Source organism: Penicillium hispanicum, assembly GCF_028827665.1.
Source record: "Penicillium hispanicum strain IBT 35686 chromosome Unknown utg000004l_segment0_segment0, whole genome shotgun sequence".
NCBI lineage: Eukaryota > Fungi > Ascomycota > Eurotiomycetes > Eurotiales > Aspergillaceae > Penicillium > Penicillium hispanicum.
The window spans coordinates 1,933,646-1,955,383 of NW_026623196.1; the positions used below are offsets into that span (position 1 = coordinate 1,933,646).

The 21,738-nt window shown below is 51.2% G+C and overlaps 10 protein-coding genes across 10 annotated transcripts; 5 read left to right on the forward strand and 5 right to left on the reverse strand.

Annotated features, from left to right (window-relative positions):
* Positions 1 to 525: 525 nt before the first annotated feature.
* On the reverse strand, positions 526 to 1,820 carry N7459_004505 (3-deoxy-7-phosphoheptulonate synthase; the record flags this gene model as incomplete). Its single annotated transcript, XM_056943689.1, has 3 exons — positions 526 to 1,643; positions 1,697 to 1,751; positions 1,815 to 1,820. 3 exons carry the CDS (start codon positions 1,818 to 1,820, stop codon positions 526 to 528), a joined length of 1,179 nt encoding a protein of 392 aa, XP_056800572.1.
* Positions 1,821 to 2,112: 292 nt separating this feature from the next.
* On the reverse strand, positions 2,113 to 4,976 carry N7459_004506 (uncharacterized protein; the record flags this gene model as incomplete). Its single annotated transcript, XM_056943690.1, has 2 exons — positions 2,113 to 2,340; positions 2,391 to 4,976. The coding sequence occupies 2 exons, from the start codon at positions 4,974 to 4,976 to the stop codon at positions 2,113 to 2,115; spliced, it is 2,814 nt and encodes a 937-aa protein (XP_056800573.1).
* Positions 4,977 to 5,838: 862 nt separating this feature from the next.
* Positions 5,839 to 7,083, forward strand: N7459_004507 (uncharacterized protein; the record flags this gene model as incomplete). The annotated part of the gene is made up of 1 exon (XM_056943691.1): positions 5,839 to 7,083. One exon carries the CDS (start codon positions 5,839 to 5,841, stop codon positions 7,081 to 7,083), a length of 1,245 nt encoding a protein of 414 aa, XP_056800574.1.
* A 436-nt stretch (positions 7,084 to 7,519) lies between these two features.
* N7459_004508 (ubiquinol--cytochrome-c reductase catalytic subunit CYT1) lies at positions 7,520 to 8,837 on the reverse strand (the record flags this gene model as incomplete). Its single annotated transcript, XM_056943692.1, has 5 exons — positions 7,520 to 7,788; positions 7,847 to 8,244; positions 8,319 to 8,381; positions 8,501 to 8,658; positions 8,772 to 8,837. 5 exons carry the CDS (start codon positions 8,835 to 8,837, stop codon positions 7,520 to 7,522), a joined length of 954 nt encoding a protein of 317 aa, XP_056800575.1.
* A 966-nt stretch (positions 8,838 to 9,803) lies between these two features.
* N7459_004509 (uncharacterized protein) lies at positions 9,804 to 10,051 on the reverse strand (the record flags this gene model as incomplete). Its single annotated transcript, XM_056943693.1, has 2 exons — positions 9,804 to 9,911; positions 9,971 to 10,051. Coding segments are annotated over 2 exons (189 nt in total), but the record flags the coding sequence as incomplete, so codon positions are not given.
* A 428-nt stretch (positions 10,052 to 10,479) lies between these two features.
* On the reverse strand, positions 10,480 to 11,028 carry N7459_004510 (uncharacterized protein; the record flags this gene model as incomplete). Its single annotated transcript, XM_056943694.1, has 3 exons — positions 10,480 to 10,640; positions 10,751 to 10,841; positions 10,876 to 11,028. 3 exons carry the CDS (start codon positions 11,026 to 11,028, stop codon positions 10,480 to 10,482), a joined length of 405 nt encoding a protein of 134 aa, XP_056800577.1.
* Positions 11,029 to 12,306: 1,278 nt separating this feature from the next.
* On the forward strand, positions 12,307 to 13,917 carry N7459_004511 (fungal specific transcription factor domain-containing protein; the record flags this gene model as incomplete). Its single annotated transcript, XM_056943695.1, has 1 exon — positions 12,307 to 13,917. The coding sequence occupies one exon, from the start codon at positions 12,307 to 12,309 to the stop codon at positions 13,915 to 13,917; it is 1,611 nt and encodes a 536-aa protein (XP_056800578.1).
* A 636-nt stretch (positions 13,918 to 14,553) lies between these two features.
* On the forward strand, positions 14,554 to 15,316 carry N7459_004512 (uncharacterized protein; the record flags this gene model as incomplete). Its single annotated transcript, XM_056943696.1, has 3 exons — positions 14,554 to 14,841; positions 14,904 to 15,159; positions 15,213 to 15,316. The coding sequence occupies 3 exons, from the start codon at positions 14,554 to 14,556 to the stop codon at positions 15,314 to 15,316; spliced, it is 648 nt and encodes a 215-aa protein (XP_056800579.1).
* A 1,782-nt stretch (positions 15,317 to 17,098) lies between these two features.
* On the forward strand, positions 17,099 to 20,327 carry N7459_004513 (uncharacterized protein; the record flags this gene model as incomplete). The annotated part of the gene is made up of 4 exons (XM_056943697.1): positions 17,099 to 17,207; positions 17,261 to 19,544; positions 19,595 to 19,837; positions 20,075 to 20,327. The coding sequence occupies 4 exons, from the start codon at positions 17,099 to 17,101 to the stop codon at positions 20,325 to 20,327; spliced, it is 2,889 nt and encodes a 962-aa protein (XP_056800580.1).
* Positions 20,328 to 20,650: 323 nt separating this feature from the next.
* Positions 20,651 to 21,551, forward strand: N7459_004514 (putative extracellular SCP domain protein Pry1; the record flags this gene model as incomplete). Its single annotated transcript, XM_056943698.1, has 2 exons — positions 20,651 to 20,968; positions 21,033 to 21,551. 2 exons carry the CDS (start codon positions 20,651 to 20,653, stop codon positions 21,549 to 21,551), a joined length of 837 nt encoding a protein of 278 aa, XP_056800581.1.
* Between the last annotated feature and the right edge of the window lie 187 nt (positions 21,552 to 21,738).

Sequence of the window (21,738 nt, forward strand, 5' to 3'; positions counted from 1 at the left end):
AGCTTCTGTCCTTGGCTAATAAGAGACTCGAGTTCATTAAATTCACTCAATGCTTCTCAAAGAGATAGGGTGCCTACCATGGGCAAGTTCTGTCCAAAAGCGAAACGCCCGGGCATAAACTTTCTTCTATGGACTAAGGTAAGCCTATTCTCGTATAAAGTATATCTTACGTATTAACTAGTTAGATGTTAACGCTCATCTGGGACTATTCGCTTCTAAACTGGGAGTTCTTGCGAGCCAACGAAGGCGGGAAATGTGTCAGCTCAAGACCCAAACAGTCCCAGTCCTTCTTTATGGTGAGTATCTGGTTCTTCTGGAGTCTGATAGGAGCTGGCAGTTGAAGATTAAGTACGACGAGACCATGTTCGGAGGCGAGAGTCCCTACACGAAGGGGTCCAAGGATCACCATAAGATTCAAACTTTTCCTAATCCCGAAAACGCAGCACGCTCGCAAAATGCCCCAATTTTATCACCCGGGTGTCATTAAATGTCAAAAAGCAGACCGAAATACAGCGCAGACGCAACTTAGTTGGTGCCGTTCAATTTCTGTCTGCGAGCGCGCACAGCCTGTGCCAGTCCCTCCAGGGTGGACTCGGTGTCTTCCCAACCGATGCAGGCATCTGTGATGCTGACACCGTACTTAAGGCCGGCCTTGCCCTCGGGCGGGACCTTCTGGTTACCTGAAATGGATTGTAAGTAAGAATATAAGGAAGGAGTGATCATTCTAGTTGGCTTACCCTCGTTGATGTTGCTCTCGATCATGACACCCATGATGGCGGTCTCGCCTGCGGCAATCTGTTCACCCAGTACGGCTGCAACCTTGGGCTGGTTCTTGTGGTTCTTTTCGGAGTTTCCGTGGCTGCAGTCAACCATAAGACGGGGTGGCAGCCCCTTGGCGATCAGCTTAGCCTTCGCATCGGCGACGCTCGCGGCATCGTAGTTGGGACCCTTCTTGCCACCACGCAGGATAACGAAGCAGTCCGGGTTGCCGACAGTGCCAACGATAGACACAACACCAGGCTTGGTCACAGACAGGAAGTGGTGGGGGTGCTTGACGGCGCCAATGGCATCGACCGCAACGTCTAGTGAGCCATCGGTGCCGTTCTTAAAGCCAACAGGGAAGGACAGACCGGAGGACAGCTCACGGTGGACCTGGGACTCCGTGGTACGGGCACCAACCGCGCCGACAGACAAACAATCAGCAAGGAACTGCGGGGAAATTGTGTCGAGCATTTCACTGGCAATGGGCATGCCCTTGTTGGTAAGGTCCACAAAGAGCTGGCGCGAGGTGCGCAGACCCTTGTTGATCTTGAAGCTGTTGTCGATATCGGGGTCGTTGATCAGGCCCTTCCAGCCGACCGTTGTGCGAGGCTTCTCCAGGTACGAGCGCATAACAATCAGCAGCTCATCAGCGTATTTTTCCTTCAACTTCATCAACCGATCGCAGTACTCGAGCGCCATCTCCGGGTCATGGATGGAGCAAGGGCCAATGACCACCAACAAGCGGTGTTTGTCGGTATCAGTGCCGTGCACAACTGCCACTGCCTCATTACGTCCTTGGAGCACTGTCTTGTGTGACTTTTCGGTCAAGGCGATCTCATGCTGAAGAAGGTTCGGAGGGGTGAGAGGGTTGTAGCCGAGGACTAAGCGAAGCGTGAGTGTGGCACCAATTGGTGAGGAACTCGATCGAGCATACTGCGAGAATCTTCCAGGTGGCTGTGGTTGCCCACATTGGGGTTCTCAATGAAGAACTAGAGACGAATTGACGTCAGTGATGTTATTGCTATGCCGATTCACATGAGGGGCTCACTGACCGACATGGCGGGGCAGAGGAGAGTCGGTGGGGTGCTCGATGGCAGGAGAAGGATGAAAGATATTACAGAGAGGATGGTGAGAAGAGAAAAGAGACCAAAACACACGGTTCGAACTATGAAATAAAAAATGCGCAACGAAATGAGTCAAAAACGAAAATCGGCATACTCCCCCACGTGATCCTCGGTGAGCGGATCCCAATCACGGCGGGCGCATTGAATATTAGACAACGTAATTATAAAGGCTGTGGCGGTAACCGATCCTGTCGCTAGAAGAATAACCTCCGAACCTCCTTTCTCCCTATGGTCCCTGCTGCACCTGCTGGTCCAGCTCCTGCAATCCCCGGATAAGCTCTTGGCAGATCTGCGTGTGTTGCTCCTTGACTGACGACATCTGCTGGCGGTACAGCTCCATCCTCACTTGCTGCGCTTGGAATAAATCATCCAGGATACGATTGCATCCCTGCCGGTAAATCTGCAGTACTTGGCGAATGGTCTCTTGCTCTGTCGCAAGCTGGGTGGATAGTTGCTGCCACAAAAATAAGCATAGTATTATAATTCTCAATCGACCTGGCTTACTTGGTTTGTTTCTTGCAGAAGGTTATGCGCACTCCTCTGTGCGGTTTGCAGAGATGAGATCCATTCCATTGCATCAGTGTCATTTTGGTGGAGCGGCTGATGAGGCTCAGGGACTGGCTGAGATGGATTGAAGATTGCCGTCCCTGCAATCAACGATCTCTCGCCTTGTAGATGCCGCCGTGCAAATTGCTCAGTTTCTCGTCCTACTTCGTCAGCCCCCCTGTTCGGGCCGAGGCTGTGGTAGCTCTTCGAAAATGCGCCTGGGGTGGTTCCACCGTCTGAGGAATCCTTGACCGACTCGTGTTCCACTTCTTGCTCTTGTCTTATGCAACTGTGTGCTTTTCTAGTATCATGGGTCTGGTCTTTGTCTCTGAATAGCCCCGATCTATTCTGCTTCAAGATCAGGTCCTCGGCTTCAATGCCATATTCCAGAAGCATATCCCGCCGAAATTTGGACAATGTTTGTGCTTCATCGGAGGCACTGTCAAGGGAATACCTTTCCGAATTCGAATCTCGGTCGTATGCACTACTGCTTGATTCGGTCATCTCAACGCTGGTAGGAAGCCGGATGCCATCCAGATGAGATTGGGTCATCTCGAGCGCTTTGGTTGCTTTGAACAAGAGCCTCGGGCTGCCATTGCGATCAACGATGGTGCTCCTTGGTACTGATTTTGGAATGCCGGATAATGAAGCACTTGCTGTCAAAGGTGTTGGTTGTGAGAGGAGAGGTCGCTGAGACTCGGGTGTATGGTCATTGCCACGGCCTGGGTTCACCGATGATCCCAGCTGGCTAGTCTGCTCTTCGGATGAGCTATGCGGTGAATAACTCCTCTCGCTTGGGGGTAACCGGGCATCTGGCTCGGAATACTTTGAGCAATCGTCGGTCTTTTGTTCAATTTTCGTGCCTGCAGAGTTCAGTTCCTGTGACTCCGGTATATCATGACCGAGATGTGCTGCGCGATCAGCGACGGAATCCTTTCCAATTTCGATATCTGTAGATCTCTGGCTATCAAGATTTTTTCGAAGAGATGGATCCTCTTGCCAATCCAGGCTTGCATCCTCTGGAGGAAGTACTCTCATCGCTGTTCTCGATGGGGCAGTTTCCGACCTGGTCCGTACCTCGCGCACCACTGCAAATTTTGCCTTCTCTTGATCCTTCACAGTTTCTGAAGCCGGGAAATCATGTTTTCTCAAATATAGAGCTGACGGCGCCTGCGGGGATTCGTGATCCTTGCTGTGTTTGCTTGCAGCCCTTGTCCTCTGGGTGGAATGGAAATCAAGCTCAATTGCAGGTCGGACTTGAGCGTGCACGTCTATTCCGCGCAGAGCATCCGTAAGCTTCTTCCCGACAGCCTTTCCCCTGCCGTCATGTTTGCTGCCGTGTGCTTCGTGAGTACTGAAGTCCAATTCATCGATTATATTCTTAACGCTGGACGGGTCTTGCATCTCTTCTGAAGCGCTCGATATCTCAATGATCTCATTATGTGGGATCGCCGTTTTGCGTCTAATGGGCCCAGATATCCCTAAGGAAGAATTGCAAAGAATAGGCAGAGTATCTCGTACGGTTTTGCTTTCATGCTCTCCATCGGATGATCCCGTCTTGGTAGTAATATTAGATCGGGGCGGCCCTGCCTGTGTCCTAGAAACAAGATCGGCAGTCAAAGGCAGTTGAGGGGTTTGTGGCTTCCTTTTTCTGGAAGAAGCGTTTCTTTGAGACGACGCACTCTTGTGCTTACTGGAGTTCCGACGCTTCCCAGATCCTAGGCGAGGCTTTTCTTCTTTTCGTTTGAAGCTGGACTTTCTTATCAATGCACTTGTGAGCCCGGGGTCTGGGGTAGAGACGGTTGTTTCTTCTGCTTCGCTCCCTGCTGTGAATGGCTTGTTTCTGATACGTTGAAGTTCGTCCCCGTTAGCTTCAAGTTCAGTTATCCAGTATGTCGTACGCCTTTTTCGTGATGAACGTCTCAGCTGGGGAGCCGTGGCGGTATCTAAAGTGTCTGGAGCGGATCGGCTTGTGTCCATGATACGTGCATGTGTGTGTGAGAGATTGTCATTCCCATTCGCAGTGAGAACCGGAGATGGGCTGGTTCGTTGGTGGTTATCCTGAATCGCTAACGGTACAACTCCGCCGCTGGAGTCGGTGATAGAAAAGCGCTGTGCATCCATAACGAGACATGATGCGTTGTTAGTTTTGAGGCGATTAGCTTTCTGGGCCATTGGCGATTCGCTATCCGGGATCAATGAACTGATACCCGGCGATTGAGAGAGCTGTACATCCGGCATTGCGTGCTTGGTGGCAGGATGACATGACTCGGCGCCACTAACCAGGTGTCCGATCTGTGCCAATGGCGACGTATTATCGATTGGCGGGATTGTACTTAAAGCCAACTTCTGACCATCATCTTGTTGTGTGATTTTTGTTTCCACTGCGCTTACAGTTGCCGGTCCTGCTTCTTGGGATTCGATGTGCGGGTGGTCATAGTGAGTGACGGCACGGGCTCCTTGCCGTGCCTTCTGATCTTTGGCTCTTATCACCTCTGCTGAGTCCAGCTTAAGAAATGCTGACGAGATCCTCCGAGGCATCATTCTGGTGTCACAATGCCGCCCGGTTCAAATGTATGCAGGCCGGCGAAGCAGCGTCGAAGAGTCTGTCGTCAATAATGAGGCCTCGTTCATTTTTGCCCTGATTTTCGAATTGATTGATGATTTCGCCGATCATATAATCTCGCCCGGTCAAGGGAAACCAGAATCCAGGCTGGCGATGCAAGCACACCACGAGCCAGGTGAGAATAGCCCCTGCTGAAGATCCAGTAGCTTCGTCTAAATCAGTCTCAGTGATGCTGTATGGTCCTCAGTGGAGATCAACGAGATGTTGTCCGATGCAATGAGCTCTTAGGAATGGACTGTCTGTCGCTCAGTGATGCCGCGGATGCTGAGAGCGACGAAGCTGAATCGCAACCACGGGCGTCACATGATGCTCGACTCGCCATCGCCTGGAAAAATTTCTTGAGCGGAAAGAGTCTACTTGGTTTCTAATTTATTTTTGAGATCCTGGACGTCGAGACATGGGCCTGCCGCTATTTGAAAACAACACTGGCATCGTTCATTTGGCGAGGATCTCCTGCATCTTCGCTTCCCAGCCCATCACTTCCACCAGGCAACCAGCAGTCAACATTCAACCGGATCTCTGGAAGCTCCCTCTATCCGAATCTCCACTGGCGGCATTCGGGCTGTCGCGCATCCGTGGTCGCTGGCCAATTCAGGTGCCCCGTCCCGGCGATTAATAATCGCAGCCATGGGCTTATCAACGGATCTGGTTCGTCCGTGGGATGATGGGTACATCACTTGCACGCGTGATGGCTATTAAAACCTGCATGTCCGTGGCTAACCTCACCGAGTAATCTCCAACTTCTTCAGCGCTCCTTGAAAGTGCCCACAAATCAACACAATGGTTTTCGACCGTTCCCGAGCTAACGACGAAGAGGCCGCATCGAGTCCCCAATGCCGATTCAGCGCCATCGAGCCCCTTGGTCGACTTACCGGTCTTGTGCCTGCAACCACCGGTTGTCCTACGAGTATCGGCTCTTCTCTAGTTGCCACTACATCCCCAGACCGCCGTCATGCGTCCATCATCCAAACGTCCCTTGATCAGGATGAACAATTGCCCGAGAAGATTGCCGAGCAGCAAGAGAGGGGAATAAGCTGGACGGAGACGGCCGGAGAACAGTCTGTACTATACCTGGCATACGGGTCGAATCTGGCCTCGAAAACCTTCCTGGGTGACCGAGGCATCCAGCCTCTGTCGCAGCTTTCCGTCCTCGTGCCAGAGCTTCGGCTGACATTTGACCTTCCTGGCATCCCATATGCCGAGCCTTGTTTCGCTGGGACTCAATTTCGGAATACCTCATCCACGTTGAATGAGGGCGCTGGTTCCGAAGATGAACTTTCAGTGGTCAACGATGATGATTACATTTCCGAGAAAGCAGCGCTTCTAGTTGAAACTGTCGAAACGCGGCGTTCCGAGTACTCTGGACGTAATTGGCACAAGCCTCTTGTCGGAGTTGTCTATGAAGTGACTCTGGCTGACTACGCAAAGATCATTGCAACTGAAGGAGGTGGCCGCGGGTACCGAGACGTCGTGGTGAACTGCCACGCCTTCGCTGAGAACTACAAGTCCACGGACCCAGTACCCGACCATCCTACCACGCCGTCTTTCAAGGCCCATACCCTTCTCTCACCAGCCGCAGATGAGTCTCGAAAGAGAGCCCAGGGCATTCAACCCCACATCCATCGCCCAAGTCTTTCGCTGTTGAGTGATGTAGGCCCCCATATGCGTCCCGATCCAGACTACGCCCAGCCTTCAGCCCGCTATCTGAACTTGATTGTCACCGGCGCCGAGGAACATGACCTTCCGGTGTCTTACCGAGAGTATCTCTCTCGGATCCACTCATATAAGACTACCACTATGCGTCAGCAGATCGGCAAGGTGGTATTCCTTGCTGCCTGGGGGCCTGTAATCCTATTGCTCTTGATACTAGGGAGGATATGCGCAGGCCCGGATGGGCGCAGTCCACCATGGCTCGTGGGTTTCGCGAATCTGGTCTTTGGGGCGCTTTGGAACAGCTATGATTACATCTTCAAGCCGGTGTTTGGAGATGGAGAGCGGACGATAAATGATACCCAGTCTATCTAGGCTCAGATGTCCATAGAATTATTTCTTTCATACCTCTCATAAATACAGCTACAGAGTTGAAGGCAACGGCAGCACCTGTACGGCATGCAACCGGTCCAGTCAAGACGTGAAATATGTATTTTGACACCAATCCGATGTAGGATCGGGGTATTGCACTGAGGTCATTCACAAAGGAAATTAGATTCAGTTGACTCCTGGAGCACACAGTTTTCGGGTGGGCAAAAAAAAGAATATATCTAGGATACAGATACAGGGTGTTCCGGGAGTGTTCTAACAAAAACAAGGGTGGTAACCCAGGGCAAAAAAACAGATCACGAAAGAGATATCTCCCAGGCAAAACCGACCGACAGGGCAATGGAACAGGAGATGCCCAATAGGTCAGATAGCCTTGTTAATCTCTCATTTCCCAACTCATACAGATCTCATAAGATCACGTTTAGCGGCGGGGGCCGATGGGGGGGCTGTACACGACCTTGCGAGACTTGATGGGGGCCCACTTGTAGCGCTTGACCCAGACGCTGATGGCAAACAGACCGGACAGGAGCGCAATAGCCTTGACACCCATCTTCTTGCGGTCGTCCATCTCGGGCTCGGCGGACCAGTTCAAGAACTCAACAACGTCTTTGGCCATCTGGGAGGTGGTGGCGGGGGTGCCATCCTCGTACTCAACAACACCGTCAAACAGAACACGACCCATAGCAATACCTGTGATCTAAATTAGATACCATCCACACCGAAAAGTATACCAGGTTCCATCACGTACCGGTACCGGGGAAGTAAGGGTTGAAGTTCATGCCCTCGGCAACGCTGGCACCCGCGGGAGCCTCATCGGGGTAACCGGTCAGCAGGTTGAAGACGTAGTTGCAGCCACCGTGACGGCCCTTGATGATCAAGCTGAGGTCTGGGGGCAGAGCACCGCCGTTGGAGGCACGAGCAGCCTCATCGTTCTTGTAGGGAGCGGGGATGTAGTCGGAGAGCTTTCCAGGACGCTTCTCAATCTCGCCCTGGTCGTTGGGTTCGGTGTCGTACTCGTTCTCCTCAGCCATGGCCTTCATCTCATCGACGGTGTGCATAACACCGACGAAAGAGCGCCAGGGAACACGGGTCAGGGAGTGGCAGGAGGCACAGACTTCACGGTAAACCTGGAAACCACGGCGAAGACTTAGAGGGGGACAATCGTTAGTGAACGCGTGACGGCGGGAAGGTATTGCGGGTAGCGAGGGCGAGACACTCACGCGGCGTGGTCGAAGGTCTTGTTGAAGCGCTGGTGAACCCAGGGGTACTGGGTAGGGTGCAGGCTAAAAGGAAGCGTATGTCAGTTAAATTGTTACCGGCGGACCTGGTCGCACAATCCTTGGCCTTGGGGCAACGGAGCGAGCTGGGTTGCCAGCTTCCAGTTCAGGGAATGGTGACTCACCCCTCCTCAGCAGGTGTCATAGCGAAGGCCTCCTGGCCATAGAGGTGGTAGTACCACGCGGCGGAACCGGCAGCCGCGGCGGTTGCGAGCGAGGCAGTGAGGGTAAGGTAGAAGGGGGAGCTGGCGGATGCGGCGCCGGCGGCGGTGGAAGACGCACGCTGCTAGAATCATTAGCAAAAAATCTTCTCTGAGCTATCGCCAGCCTCGGTGAAGCGATTGCCCTTGTCGGGCCGGGTCAATGGATCGGTCGGGTTGGTGAAGGCGTGCGTACCGTGGACTTCCCCAGCGACTTGCTTGCGATGCCCGTCGGGGGGCGCACCAAACAACGTGCCAGCATGACGGAAATATACACTCTAAGTTATTCCTTAACCGAGTGCATATGAATGAGAAGGGGTTGTGTCGCAGATGCGAGAGGAGGGTGGGGAGGGGAGTGGTGCACAGGAGAACTGGAGGGTGCGAGTTGAGGTCGAAGTCAAGTTTCTCTTTGGGGGGAATTGGTCAAAACCCTCGCGCTGATTGGCCCACGCCCGCCCGTCGGTGAAAACCGCGAATTCTCGGAACTGCCTCGTCCTTCCTGCCGGTCTCCCACCTTCTGCTTCTTTTCTCTCTTCTCGCCTCGCTCCTGTTCATGCTTGTCTTGCGTGTCCCTCTCGAGCATCACCTTCATCCCGATTCTCTTGTCGGGACCTGCCGCGACACTCCTGCTCATCTCGCCCGACTGACCCGGACCACCCGATCCAGCTTCCCCCGACTCTCTGATTGGTCAATCCTGCCATCTGTCGACCCCTTGTCGACCACAACAACGTTCAGGCATCGAGAACATCCCTCCCGATCATATCGAGGACTACAATATGAGAAGTGCCAGCTGAAGGACAGCGGTGGCAATGGCGGGTTGATATTCCGTTAGCCTCTTTCATTCATTCCACAGAACCACATTCTTGTGATGGTGATGCCGAGTCTCACTACGGGTCGCCTGACAAAAATGGACAGAATGGCAGATGATTCTTTTCCCTATCGAGATACTTTGGGCTTGTATTCTTCATTATCGTGCATGATATATGCCTCACAACCACATCTGCAAGCTCCCACTCGACCTCTCACTACTCACCGAATCCACAAGGGGAACATGCTGACGCCTCTGGCTTTTCTGAATCCATTTCCTGTGGATGGTATAACCGATGCGTAACAGCTGAGGAAACCTTGAATGGACTGGAAAATGACCAATGCCCTTTCAATGAGGTCGAGATGGCTTGATCGCAAGACAGATGTCTTGTATCGCAATGCACGAGCGTCCATAACTAACTGAAGAAGGCCACTCAGAGTACCCTTGAATGAGGTTATCCACCGCATTGATGAAGTCCTGGATCCTGCTGGTATTCAGTCCAGCAACTGAGATGCGGCCAGTCCCCGCCTGTTGGGTGTTGTCGAATTAGTGTGCTGCGACTTTCGAAAGGAGTTCATATCAACTACCGATGGACAATCATGATTCATGCCATATGTCTCCTTTCTCGCCGGAACCTGACGCTTGGAAAGACCCGTATAGCTGAACATGCCAAGCTGCGTAAAGGGAACCTGCCAGCTACCTGGTTTTGCTGGGCCCTCCAGCAACGATCTTGTTTCTTCGCACACTCCGCTCGAATGGCCACTCATAATACAGAGCTCGTTTGGCCACTAGGCCAAGAGGTTGTCGCTGTTCAATATACAAGTTGCAATGCGTGCTCCATAGGGAGTGGGTTCGAGATCTCAACCCTCTCTATGATTGACTAGATATACCTAGGTACAACTAACAATCTCAATAGCAGCAATTCCCAGAACACGTATCATGCAGGGTACTCCAAAACGTTCGCCGTAGAGTTCAACGTTCTTGATGCAAAACTCAAAAAGTCTCGGTCAACAAAGTAAGTGGCATTCCAGGAATCTCGAACAAGATTTTCAGAGGTAAGTCCCCGGTAAACACAGTCGAACAATGCCATCAATATTTAATCTGGTGTTATCTGCGGGATAGCTGCATGGTACTCCACATCAAATCTAGTTTGGCTAAAAGTTTGATGATGTTGGTTCGGAGATATATACATGGGGCTGACTCGTTCCAGCACAGAATGGAGAGAGAAAAGGTGCTCCAAGATGAATAGCTTCAGTCCTAGACAGTTTAAAAGGAGCAGGTATTATCAATGTTTCGTGGAAGAAAGATTTCATAGTGGCAGTTGCCCGTTTGTCTCGGTTGGCTAGGCTTTCATGGCCCAGGATCACCTTTTTGGGTGGCAGTCAAGAATGAATGGAGTCCACCAATTGCCAGATACCCGTGGTTTGACCCAGGATTACCACGCAGCAGATCCTTGGCCTATTCATCGGCCAGAACAGACTCATTCAAGGACCAAGGAGACACGCAGAGCCTTCCTCACGATTGGCAAGACCCAAGGTCTGCCGTTTTCATCTCTGTAAGTCCCAGTTCCAAGATCAATGCTTTTGTCGCATGTAGTATTTTTTCCGAAACCTCTCATCAGTCGATACAGTAGTTCTTCCGTCATTCCTGCTGCATTGTCGAAGCCCGTAGTTTTAACGACAACAGACGCCTGGGAGTTCTATGCCGATAGGGATTCTCTTTATTCTCTAGACGACCACACCTCCTAGAATCGAAGTCAAGATCGGCGACATATGCACCTGACGTACTCGGCGACTCAAGTATGTAGTATTTCGTCCATGAGTAGACAGTTATCGCCAAGTAGTTGCGTTTTAAAGCCGACTCTTAACTCCTCGTGGGGAATGACATTTTGCTTCAGTGGAATGACTCGATCCTTGTAAATACCTATCATTTTTTCTAAGTTAAGGCATTGCATGGGTAAACTGGCGGTGTACATGCTCATCTCGAAGCCTCATATCTCTTTTAACACCAAAATACATAATGATTTACCCTTGTAAACAAACATTCCTTCTATTGACGGAGACCATCCGTGACGGCGGCCGTGTACATTTGATATGAGAAATATGAAACTTACGGCCAGCTGTTTCGATTAAGATTTGCCCCCAGCGTCGTCACTCTGAATAAATACAAGGGAGAAATGCGTACGTTCTTGCTGGCCCCAAGGATGAGTGATTTCAATCGCCGAATGACAACATATTGGCAGCACTGACGGAATATTCGACCAGTTGCTATCGAAAACCAAACAATCACAAATCCTTCAAATCCTGAATGTGTCACAGTAAGACCATTTGACGTCTCACATGGATCTGGTCATTATATTATTTTCGATGACTTTTTCTTGACCGCCGGTCCGTAGTACTTGGTGGGATGGAAAGGGCGAGACACGGCGCCAAACCCGATCATTTGATTATCTCGTGCTAAAATAGTCTGAAATATCTACTGATTATGCACTGGTCGTCTTTCAATCTGAGATATGGATCAAGTATGTAGCTTTCTGGGGTAGAGATCGCATTCGTGGTTTCGACCCGTCGAGGCGGGAGGCGAATGAGTTGCCGCTCGGAGCCCATTACGCAGGCGCGCATCTCGGCTTTTACCCTCTCCACCATCTGACCATGACCCCCAGATCGACCAAGGAGAGCGGACTAGCTTCGCTAGCATGTACAGAATGTCGGAAGCAACACTTGAAGTGTGACGCGCACAAACCCTCCTGTTCGCGCTGTCTGCGCAACGGGTATTTTTGCCAATACCTGCCATCGCGACGTGGCGGGCGCAGGAAAGCCCGACATGAAACCAATCGCCGGCCACCATCGTCCAGTAGTCTCGATCAAATCAATAATGTCCGTACTTCTCATGCTCTCCATTAAATACAGATGTGATCGAGAAAATGCTTACTGTGTACCAGGCCTCTCTGATTCTGCCTATTCCGGCGCCTCAGCAGCCGAATACGCCTGACAGTTCATCGCCGCAAAGACTTTCCGACTCAGCCAGTATTCCTACAGGCCAAATATCCTGGCCTATGATCCCTTCAAGGGCTGATTTGCATCAGCAACGACTGGATTCGGCCCGTGACCCCTGGCTCCATGATGATCGTTTTCTGCGACTGTTCTACGAAAACTTCCATGTCGCTCATCCGATCCTTGTGCCCAGTGCTGCTTATCATGACCGGCAGTATCCTGAGTTTCTTCAGCTGGTGGTAAATTTTGTGGGATCTCACTATGTCCAATCCAGTTCATCCGAACAGTACAGAGATAAGGTGATCGCAGAACTCACTTGCAATCCTGACCGCTCGCCGTCCATGGTCCAAGCCTGGTTGATTTACTCCATTGCTATCTATGCTCGGGGCGACTGGCAAGAGGCACAGAGCGCCTTTGCGCGAAGTGCAGAGCTGGCCTTGCAGCTCGGGATGAACAAGTTGGAGTTTGCCTCTTCCACACATCTTGAAAACTCCATTGAGGCCGAAAGCTTGCGAAGAACATGGTGGGAGCTGTACATCACCGATGTTTACATGACCGCCCCATTCAAGCCCAACACTCTTCAATGCAGTACAATGGCACCGGAAGTGGCCTTGCCCTGTGAAGAATCAGCGTACAGTGGCGCATGTGAGATCCCGAAACCACGGAAGATCCTTGATTTCAAGCGTCGGGTCTTCGATTCTGAAGAGACGGTATTTTCGTCTTTCAGTTACCGAATCGAAGCTACGACGATTCTTTGTCGAGTTCTCGTTCTGAATCGCCTACGAGACTATCATCGCGACCATCTTCAAGCCGTTGAAAACGCGCTTGTCAGCTGGGTCAATCATCTGCCCCCAAAGAAGCTGGATATAGTAGATTCATATGGAAACATCGATGAGATGATGTTCCAAGCACATCTGACCATCGCTTATGCTACGATGCTCCTGCATCTGCCTCGGAGTGACCTTCAACCGATTCTATCACATACCGATGATGAATTTTGGCCAGGGGCGTCACGAAATCTGGCGTCAACATTTACCCGCCCGATCCACAGTATCAAAGCAACTGAAGCTTCCCGAAGAATTTCAGATGCTATCTCAATATGTCCGAATGTCCCGAAACATACTCCTTTTATCATTCCGGCCCTGGCGCTATGTGGCATGATTCAGCTCGCCACATCCATCAAGCATACCGAAGATTGCTTTGACCACCACTATAATCGGGTAACACTCATTCTCGGATGTTTGAAGAGTACAAAGCGGATATGGAGTCTGGCTGACGCTGCATATAATCGCCTACGAACCTCGGCGGCTGAAGCCTTATCGGATTCAATGGAGAAATGGAGCGCAGAGCCCTTGCGCAAATTCTTTCCGGTGGATTCCACACCAAGTGACACAGAGCCAACGAACCAACCCACACGTCCGGTGACGGCTTTTACGGAAGGTCATGAAATGCTGTTCCCCCAGATGGCGCCTGCCTTCATCGATCCAACGTGCTACAATGACTCTTTCTTTACCACCATTCCTGACTTTGACATCAGTTAGATGCTAGTTCTCTACTGTTCTCAAATCCCTTTGAGACAGCATGTTCTGCGATGATACCCAAGAATTGGCAGGTCTATGAATGTTCTTTTCTGTGTTCTTGAACCCCGATTCACGCTAGTGATGGTTTTTCCTATCTATCATAGCATGGATGTTACGTGTATGCAAGAGACCTTGCGTTTCAATCCCTTCGTCATAGCATCCTAGATACCGACCGCTCTTTGCCTCGGTGACTCGGCGGGTCAGCGGACGCCATGTTCAGGAGCACCACTACAATTAGGTGTCCAGGCTCCTGAGTATCTCAGCAGCTGCGTATATATCGGGAAATATGAGTTGCAATAGTTCTGAACGATAATAAGACGCAGAAGATCAACGTGCCCTGACAAAATATTCGACGCAAATAGGAGGGCAGCTTGGGTTCGGCCTGGATGTGCCTGCAGATCGTATCCTCGTCGGCGATCCACGATTGCCCCGGTCGCCGATTGAATCCCCCAACGTCACTTCACATCGGGGATTGACGCGTACTTAGGGTCTGATCCTCCACGGGTCTTTTATTAAATGGCTTCGCGATCGTGGCCAGAAATCTTGGATCATTCAATATTCATCCCCTCGAGTTGTCGCGTCCATCATCAACCCAGAATGTCGTCTACCGTTGTTTCCACGAACACCACGATCGATAAGGGCCTGGCCCCTGGCTATCAACCCTTCAGAGAGCGATATAACCTAGAAGGACTGGTGCAAGATATCAAGAGGCATCTGGGCGAGTCTGGCGGCATTTCCTCCGAGGAGGTTGATGAGAAATATTTGATCTCTCTCGCACAGAAGTACATCTCGGACCCGAGTGATTGGATCGAATACTTCCACAACGACACCAGCAAGAATTACACACGAAATGCAATCGAGAACATCAACCAAAAAGCAAACATTGTAAGTCAACGTGGAATCTTCCTTTATGTTGGAATCGACTGACTTATGACTTGCCTGGGTAGCTACTTCTTGTATGGAACCCGGGAAAAGGTTCTCCAATCCACGACCACGCCAATGCCCATTGCATAATGAAGATCCTGGCTGGTCAACTACATGAAGAGGTTTTTGAAGCTCCAGAGTCTGCAGGTTGTGAAAAGCCTTTGGCTATCAAGTCCTCCAAGACGTACGGCATGAACCAGGTGACCTACATCTCGGACGATATTGGTCTTCATCGGATTCACAACCCAAGCAGCACACAAGTAGCTGTCTCTTTACACTGTAAGCCTGGTTCTCTGTGTGCCCGAGATATATCCTTCTGATGAATTTGTTAGTGTACACGCCTCCCAATGCGGCCGATTACGGCTATAACATTTTCGACCAGGCCACCGGTCGCGCAAGCCATGTCTCACAGGCTCAATCGGTTTCAAAGGTCTGATGGAGATAGGAGAAGATGGAACGCAAGGGATCGATTTCTGTGTGCCCGGTAGCCAATGTCATCCAGGCGGGTCAAATATGGTGTCATCGAGGTTGTGTTTGGCGTCATTTGAGTGCATTTCATTACAATATTGATATCCAGCTCTGCATAATTTGATATTGAATACACATTTTCCATTGGTAATATATTCGCTAGCGGCCTTAGGGATGAAATACTGCACTGCATGTTCTTTATATCTGGAAATCTTCAAATTAGTATACTATCAAATCTCCGGCCTTTGACGATAGAAAGTATGGCCGTAGGTGTTACAACTCAGTGCCCAGGCGCACTTAGCCAACAGGCCAAAAGACCAAATATGCTAGAACTCTATGTTCTAGCATACCCGGGACCGATATAAGTAGCGCGCATCGTTAGGCTTAGGGGAACCACGCCTAAGTCCTAACAGTATGCTCTTCCCAAGATGGTCAACCAATCCCAAGATACTTCACGCTGTATTCTCAGGGATTTCTTCTACGATCAATACTTAGGTAGTGTTTATTTCCATAAACGTCGCTGATCAGCTTTGATGCCCTCTTTCCCCAATCTCTGATGTATCTAGTAAATCTAATCATCCCTTCAGTTGTCGCATGACAGGTGTTGATCCCAGCTAGAACCATTATCTCCACACCGACAGTTTCACACCAGCTGCAATTAGGCCAGAACGCCCGGAACTCCTTATTTCGAGTGTCCAGGTGACACTGAGTCTGGGCGTTCCGGTCCCGAGCTACATTCGCCGATTCTCTTATCATGGTAGCCACGAGTCGCCGATAGCCCGATACTGTGTAATTTCGAATGACCGAGTGGTCATGGGGATGTTACTTCGAATACATGTCGTCTAGCACCAACTAATATATCCCTGCTATGGATTATCAACTGGACATATTTTCTCTGTTCATCATCCTTTAACCAGAACAAGAACGTGTGCACTTTCACGGACATAATTCGCGCCGCGAGATCTAAATCGGTTTATTGGGCGACGCAACGCCCGATTTGAGCGCGTCTCTCAGATCCCCCTCAGACTCGTGAAGTATGATCTTAGTTATTTTTGGGAAGAAGATCACTGTTGATAAAGTTGGTGAGGTTTTGAATTGGTCTCATACATCGCATACAACCTTCTCTCTGACATAGCAGAAGCTGTTGGATTTCAGGGGTTTCGACTATACTCGACCCCCGAGAGTGAAGGAGTAGCCAAGGTCCACTGACGTCGGGATCATCGGCAAATCTTGATTTGTGAGTCGAACTATGCTAGGCATATTCATCAACCCATGCGAGCTTCCTCGCGGTCATTCCGACGCATAGATGGCCATGCAATCATCCTGGGTCAATGATTCCCACCTCTTCATCTGGCTGGGGTCTTGCTGGGGCCTCGACGCTGACCATATCGAAAAAAATCACAGAAAAGTATAATGTTCTAACGATCGCTACCTGATATATTCCCACACTGTGTTAGTGGCTTCTATAGATCAAATCTGCCGATTCTGCCGAATCCTGGGGAAGGCGGTGTGGGAGTTCGTTTCGGCGGCGCTGATCGATGTCAAACGTGAGGCGAATGTTATTCTGTGCCGATTTCACCGCAGCTGAGTGACTTGCGTTCTTGGCTGTGTCGACAGCCTCCACCTTTGTGGTTGCTCTTCAGGCACAGTCCTTACCTTGAGGTTTGGGGTGACCTTGACCGTTTAATTCAGCGTCTCTTCCCCATCAAACGTTCTCGTCATTCCCCGATGAAGCTTCCGAGCAGCGAAAATGCCGAACGGGAAGAAAGGGACGACGCCTGCGCGGCCACGCAGAGATGTGCTGGCCTCTCTGCGTATGGCGTCAATGGAAGAGATTGCCAGAGCTTCATTACCAGCCGGTGAGTCGCTACAAAACATTGATCTGACAAGAGCAACGCTGACTCGTTTGAAGAGATCATGTCATTCATTCTCGACCATCTTGGACCTGTCGATCTCATCCGAGCAGCGCGGTCTTGCAAGCTCCTGCACGAGATGGCGTATGACGACACACGTTGGGTACAGAGACTCAAGCGGATTGGATGCTGGGACGAAGCCGATGCGCGGAAACATATCGAGGAAGTCTATGGCACTGTCGCAAGCTTGGATGTTGTTGAAAAACATGAGATGATGGACCAGACTGGTGGTGCAGTGCCTACAATTGCGTTGGATCCTACTCCGGATTCAGAGGTGAAGGATATCTCCGACGGGTTTGACAAGATAGAGCTGGGGAACACAGCGCCACCCGTCGATATGTTGGAGGATAATGAAGAAGATCCAGCTTTGGATGCTCTGTCTCAAGCTAGGTCAATACGAGGCGAAGCACGGCAGGAATATGGGAAGATCCATGCCGCCCTGGCGCCGTTTTACGATGACATCGCACGATCCGGGCCCACGACGGATAATCTGGTTTTCACAAAATATAAAGACCCACACTCGCAAGCACAGATACTATCGCAATTGTTGTCATTTGCGAAATCTGACGCTTCTTCGGGATGGCAGGAGAGAGTGGACCGCCTGGAGAATGCTGTATCGATGTTTGAGACCGCCGCGTTGAATGAGTTTCGGAAAGGCTATGAGACCGATGACATCGATGGGGCTATGCGCAGATATGCCCATATTCTTTGGACACTCAACGGTGGCCAATCTGCCGTGGATCTTTTCATCCGTCACAATCATTTGATCATGCGCAAGTCTGAACTGGGAGCGGTGACTGACTGCTTTGATGGATTGACTGGCCGAGTGAAAATCCAACACACCCAGGCGTTCTTTACCAGACTCAGCGTGGGCTATAACGAGGAAGTAACGATTATGAATCGCGTTTTCCCGCCTGCGCTAGACGTTGCGTCCCCTTTCATGGAGAAGGTAGGACAGGACGTGCTTTATCCGTTCCTGAGTGCTATATTTGATGAGTTGCACCGGACCAACATGGAGTCATATCTCACCGCCATCTCGGTGACTTTCATACAATGCATGAATTTGTCCGAGGCTCTACTGCCTATACGGAACTCGGGCGATAACTTCGACCGTTATCTGGATACCGTCGTGGCCAAGATCTACGAGCCACATATTGATTTGTATCTAGCGGAAGAACTTGATTTCTTTCGAAAGGGCTGCGACGCCACTGTTTCAGAATGGGATCGCCAACTCTCTGAGCAAGCTGCTTCGGCCGAATCTTTCTTGATGTCGAACGTCAATCGGCAAGCGGACAAGCGAGATTTCCTCACCTCGTTCAAGAAGGTGATCATGGCGCCCGTCAGCATCCTTCCCAGTTTCTCTAGTGCAAAAGCCAACGGCGGATCTAAATCGGATTCGGAGACCAATGGCAGCAACCCTTCGAAGAGCCTCAACCGATTCTCCACGATGTCGTCGCCCGCTCCTATCATTCCTGAAGAAGCCCCGACGACCGAATTGGCAGCCAAGGCGGCACTTATGAAGTCAAAGATGGAAGGCATCAGATCTTTGTTCAGTATTGAGATCGCGCTGAGTCTTGTTCATTCGGCCAAGTCCAGTCTGGAGAGAGCTGCTCAGTTTGTACGTCTGGGTGGGGAATTCGGCGCGGCAGCGAAGCGACAGTGCGAGGCAATCTTTGTGACCCTGCTACGCATTCTTGGCCACCGTCATGTCATCATTGGATTCGACAAGGCCGTTGATCACCTCTCCAACTACCGACCGCGCGAACAGGAGGAGCGCGACCAATCGGGAGTTGAACCTCTGGTGACTTTCCTCGAGCTGGTCAATGTCGGTGATCTCATCTTGCAGATGATGGATGTTTTTTTCGAACAAGAAATGATCGGCATGAGGCTTTCTGACCGGAATGATTTCCTTGATCCGGCCGTAAAGGAAAAGAAGAAATTTGAGCAAATGCTGGATGAACGAGTGGCGGCTGGGTTAAACAAGGGCATCGATGTCCTAATGGAGGAAGTGGACTACATCCTTGCTACCCGGCAACTGGCCACGGACTTCAATCCAGGTGTCTCGTCAGATCCTTACCGACAGACGATGGACGTCGGTGTCAGTGAAGCCGCCGCGGCCGTGGTAGACGTGGTATCATCGCACACCCAGATGCTCGTAGGGAGCACCGACAAGAGCACACTGGACGTGTTCAACCAAGAAGTCGGTCTACGCCTCTTCACTGCCCTCTGCAAGCATCTTAAACGACAGCGGATCAGTGTTGAGGGATCCCTGAAGCTGATCAGGTAAGTGAATTCTTAGGCTCCCCTTGATGAACAACACTGACTGTCAGCAGCGACATGAACCACTACTTCAAGTTCGTCCAGACCTTACGAAACAGCGATCTCCTTCTATACTTCAAGGCTTTCCGTGAGCTCGCGCAGATATATCTGATCGATCCATCTGACGCGAAGGAACTAGCAACGATCATCGCCGACGCCGATCGATTCCAGGGAATATGGCGCGTCGAGGAAGTATACGAGTTTGCAGAACGCCGCGCCGACTGGTACCAGGTGAAACGTGATGTGGAACGAGCCATGTACGGCATTGGGTGCAGCCTGATGTGAATAAAGACAGATACCCCCGACAATTGCATAGCGTATTTGGTTGCATGGTTGTGTATAGACTTTAGATGGCCAGGCCACTTTAGCAGACTAAGTTTCTAACGCTCTTGAAAAGCAATAAAACTATTACGAATTGACTTTCTGCATCCTGACAAGCTTAATCGATCGCTGCAACTCTTTCATTTAGAGCTTCAGGTTGCATCCCCTCACAGGTTCTCTACTGTAGTCAACTCTCTCCGAGCGATCCGCGACGTCGCATCTGACGTCAACGGCGCCTGCTGGAACCTCCCACGCCGCCTGAAACGACATCCAGACTTCCCGGGCCAACAACCGCCTACATCCGGTTGCAGTCTCAAACCGCGACGACGTGGACATGGAGACCGTGTTCTTATTCGCCGAAGTCTCAGGGGCCCTTCCCTCTCTCGGTCCCGGCTGGGGCCGACCCGCGCAATCGATGGGATGTGACGTTGATATCTCTCGAGCTGCCGCAAACCATGTTCCTCTCGAACCGCAGAGGCTCCGATTTGAGGCTGCGATGGCCATGTTATATGTTCTTGGGCACGCCGGACAGGGCATTCAGCTGCATTGGCGCGCGATCATCCCGGGCCCTGCAGTCTGACACACAGCCTTCTGCCGACCTGAAACCAGGCAGACTTGCCCCGCAGGCTTCCAGATCGTCGATCTAAATTTATCGTGAAAGGCGATGCGGTGAATGAGGCGTGGGCGTCCAGATCGCGCGGTGCTAGAATATATACCGGGTCGGTCGGGTATCCCGCTCATAGCGAAGAATGGCCATGAACCCTCAATCCAGGCTGTGCCTGTGGTTCTTCCTTGTGGTTTTTCTGGCTGGCTGTTTGTTTGGAGTCAAGTCGCAAGAGACCGTTGTCGTCACACTCCAAACCACCGTCGAAGCATCCAAAACCGTCTATGCGACGCCGACGATTCCCAGCCCGGCGTCGTACACATCGCTCCACGATTTCAAGGACACGGTCTTAGCCGTCACCAACGAGTATCGCAAAGCACACGACGCAGACCCCTTGACGTGGAACGGGACGCTGGCGGAGTATTCACACAAATGGGCGAGCGCTTGTCTCTGGAAACACTCGGTATGTGTCACTCGCTCGTCAGATCACAACGCCTAGATTATGGAATTTAACTTGCAACTTACAGGGCGGCCCTTACGGTGAAAACCTCGCCTTTGGCTACCCAAATTCCTCCGCTGCTGTCGCTGCGTGGGGCAATGAAGAGGAACATTACAACTTCAAGAAGCCAACCGGCTTCACGGAGAAGACCGGCCACTTCACACAACTCGTCTGGCGATCGACGACCGAGGTTGGATGCGCCGCGGTGAACTGTGGGTACACTGAAGACAACAACAAAGTACGGAGAGAGAGCGATGAGAGCAACGCCGACAGCAGACTATCTCCCAGGGCGGACGGCAGCACTCGTGCGCAGGGCTGGTATGTGGTGTGCGAATATACACCGGCGGGCAACGTGGTTGGGCAGAGCAACAAATACTTCAAGCTGAATGTGCTGCCAGCCAACACCTCGCAAGCAACAGCCTCCACCACTGCATCTACGAGCCAACCCAGTGGCGGAGCGACAGTTGGACACAGAGCGGATTTCACCGTGCGCATGATGCTGCTCGCATTAGGGACAGTCGGCCTCGGGATGAGCCTGTATACCTAGTAGAGGAATCTTAGAGATACAATGGAAAAATGGCGACAACTGCTTGTTCGTAGGCATTCATGCTTATCCACATTGCACATCAGGAGCTTCGTCGGAAGCACACAGCTCAATCTATCAGATTTTTAGGCCCCGATCCTCGCTGCAAAACGGCCGGACCAAACAAACGGGGAGGGAAGAAAGCCGGGTC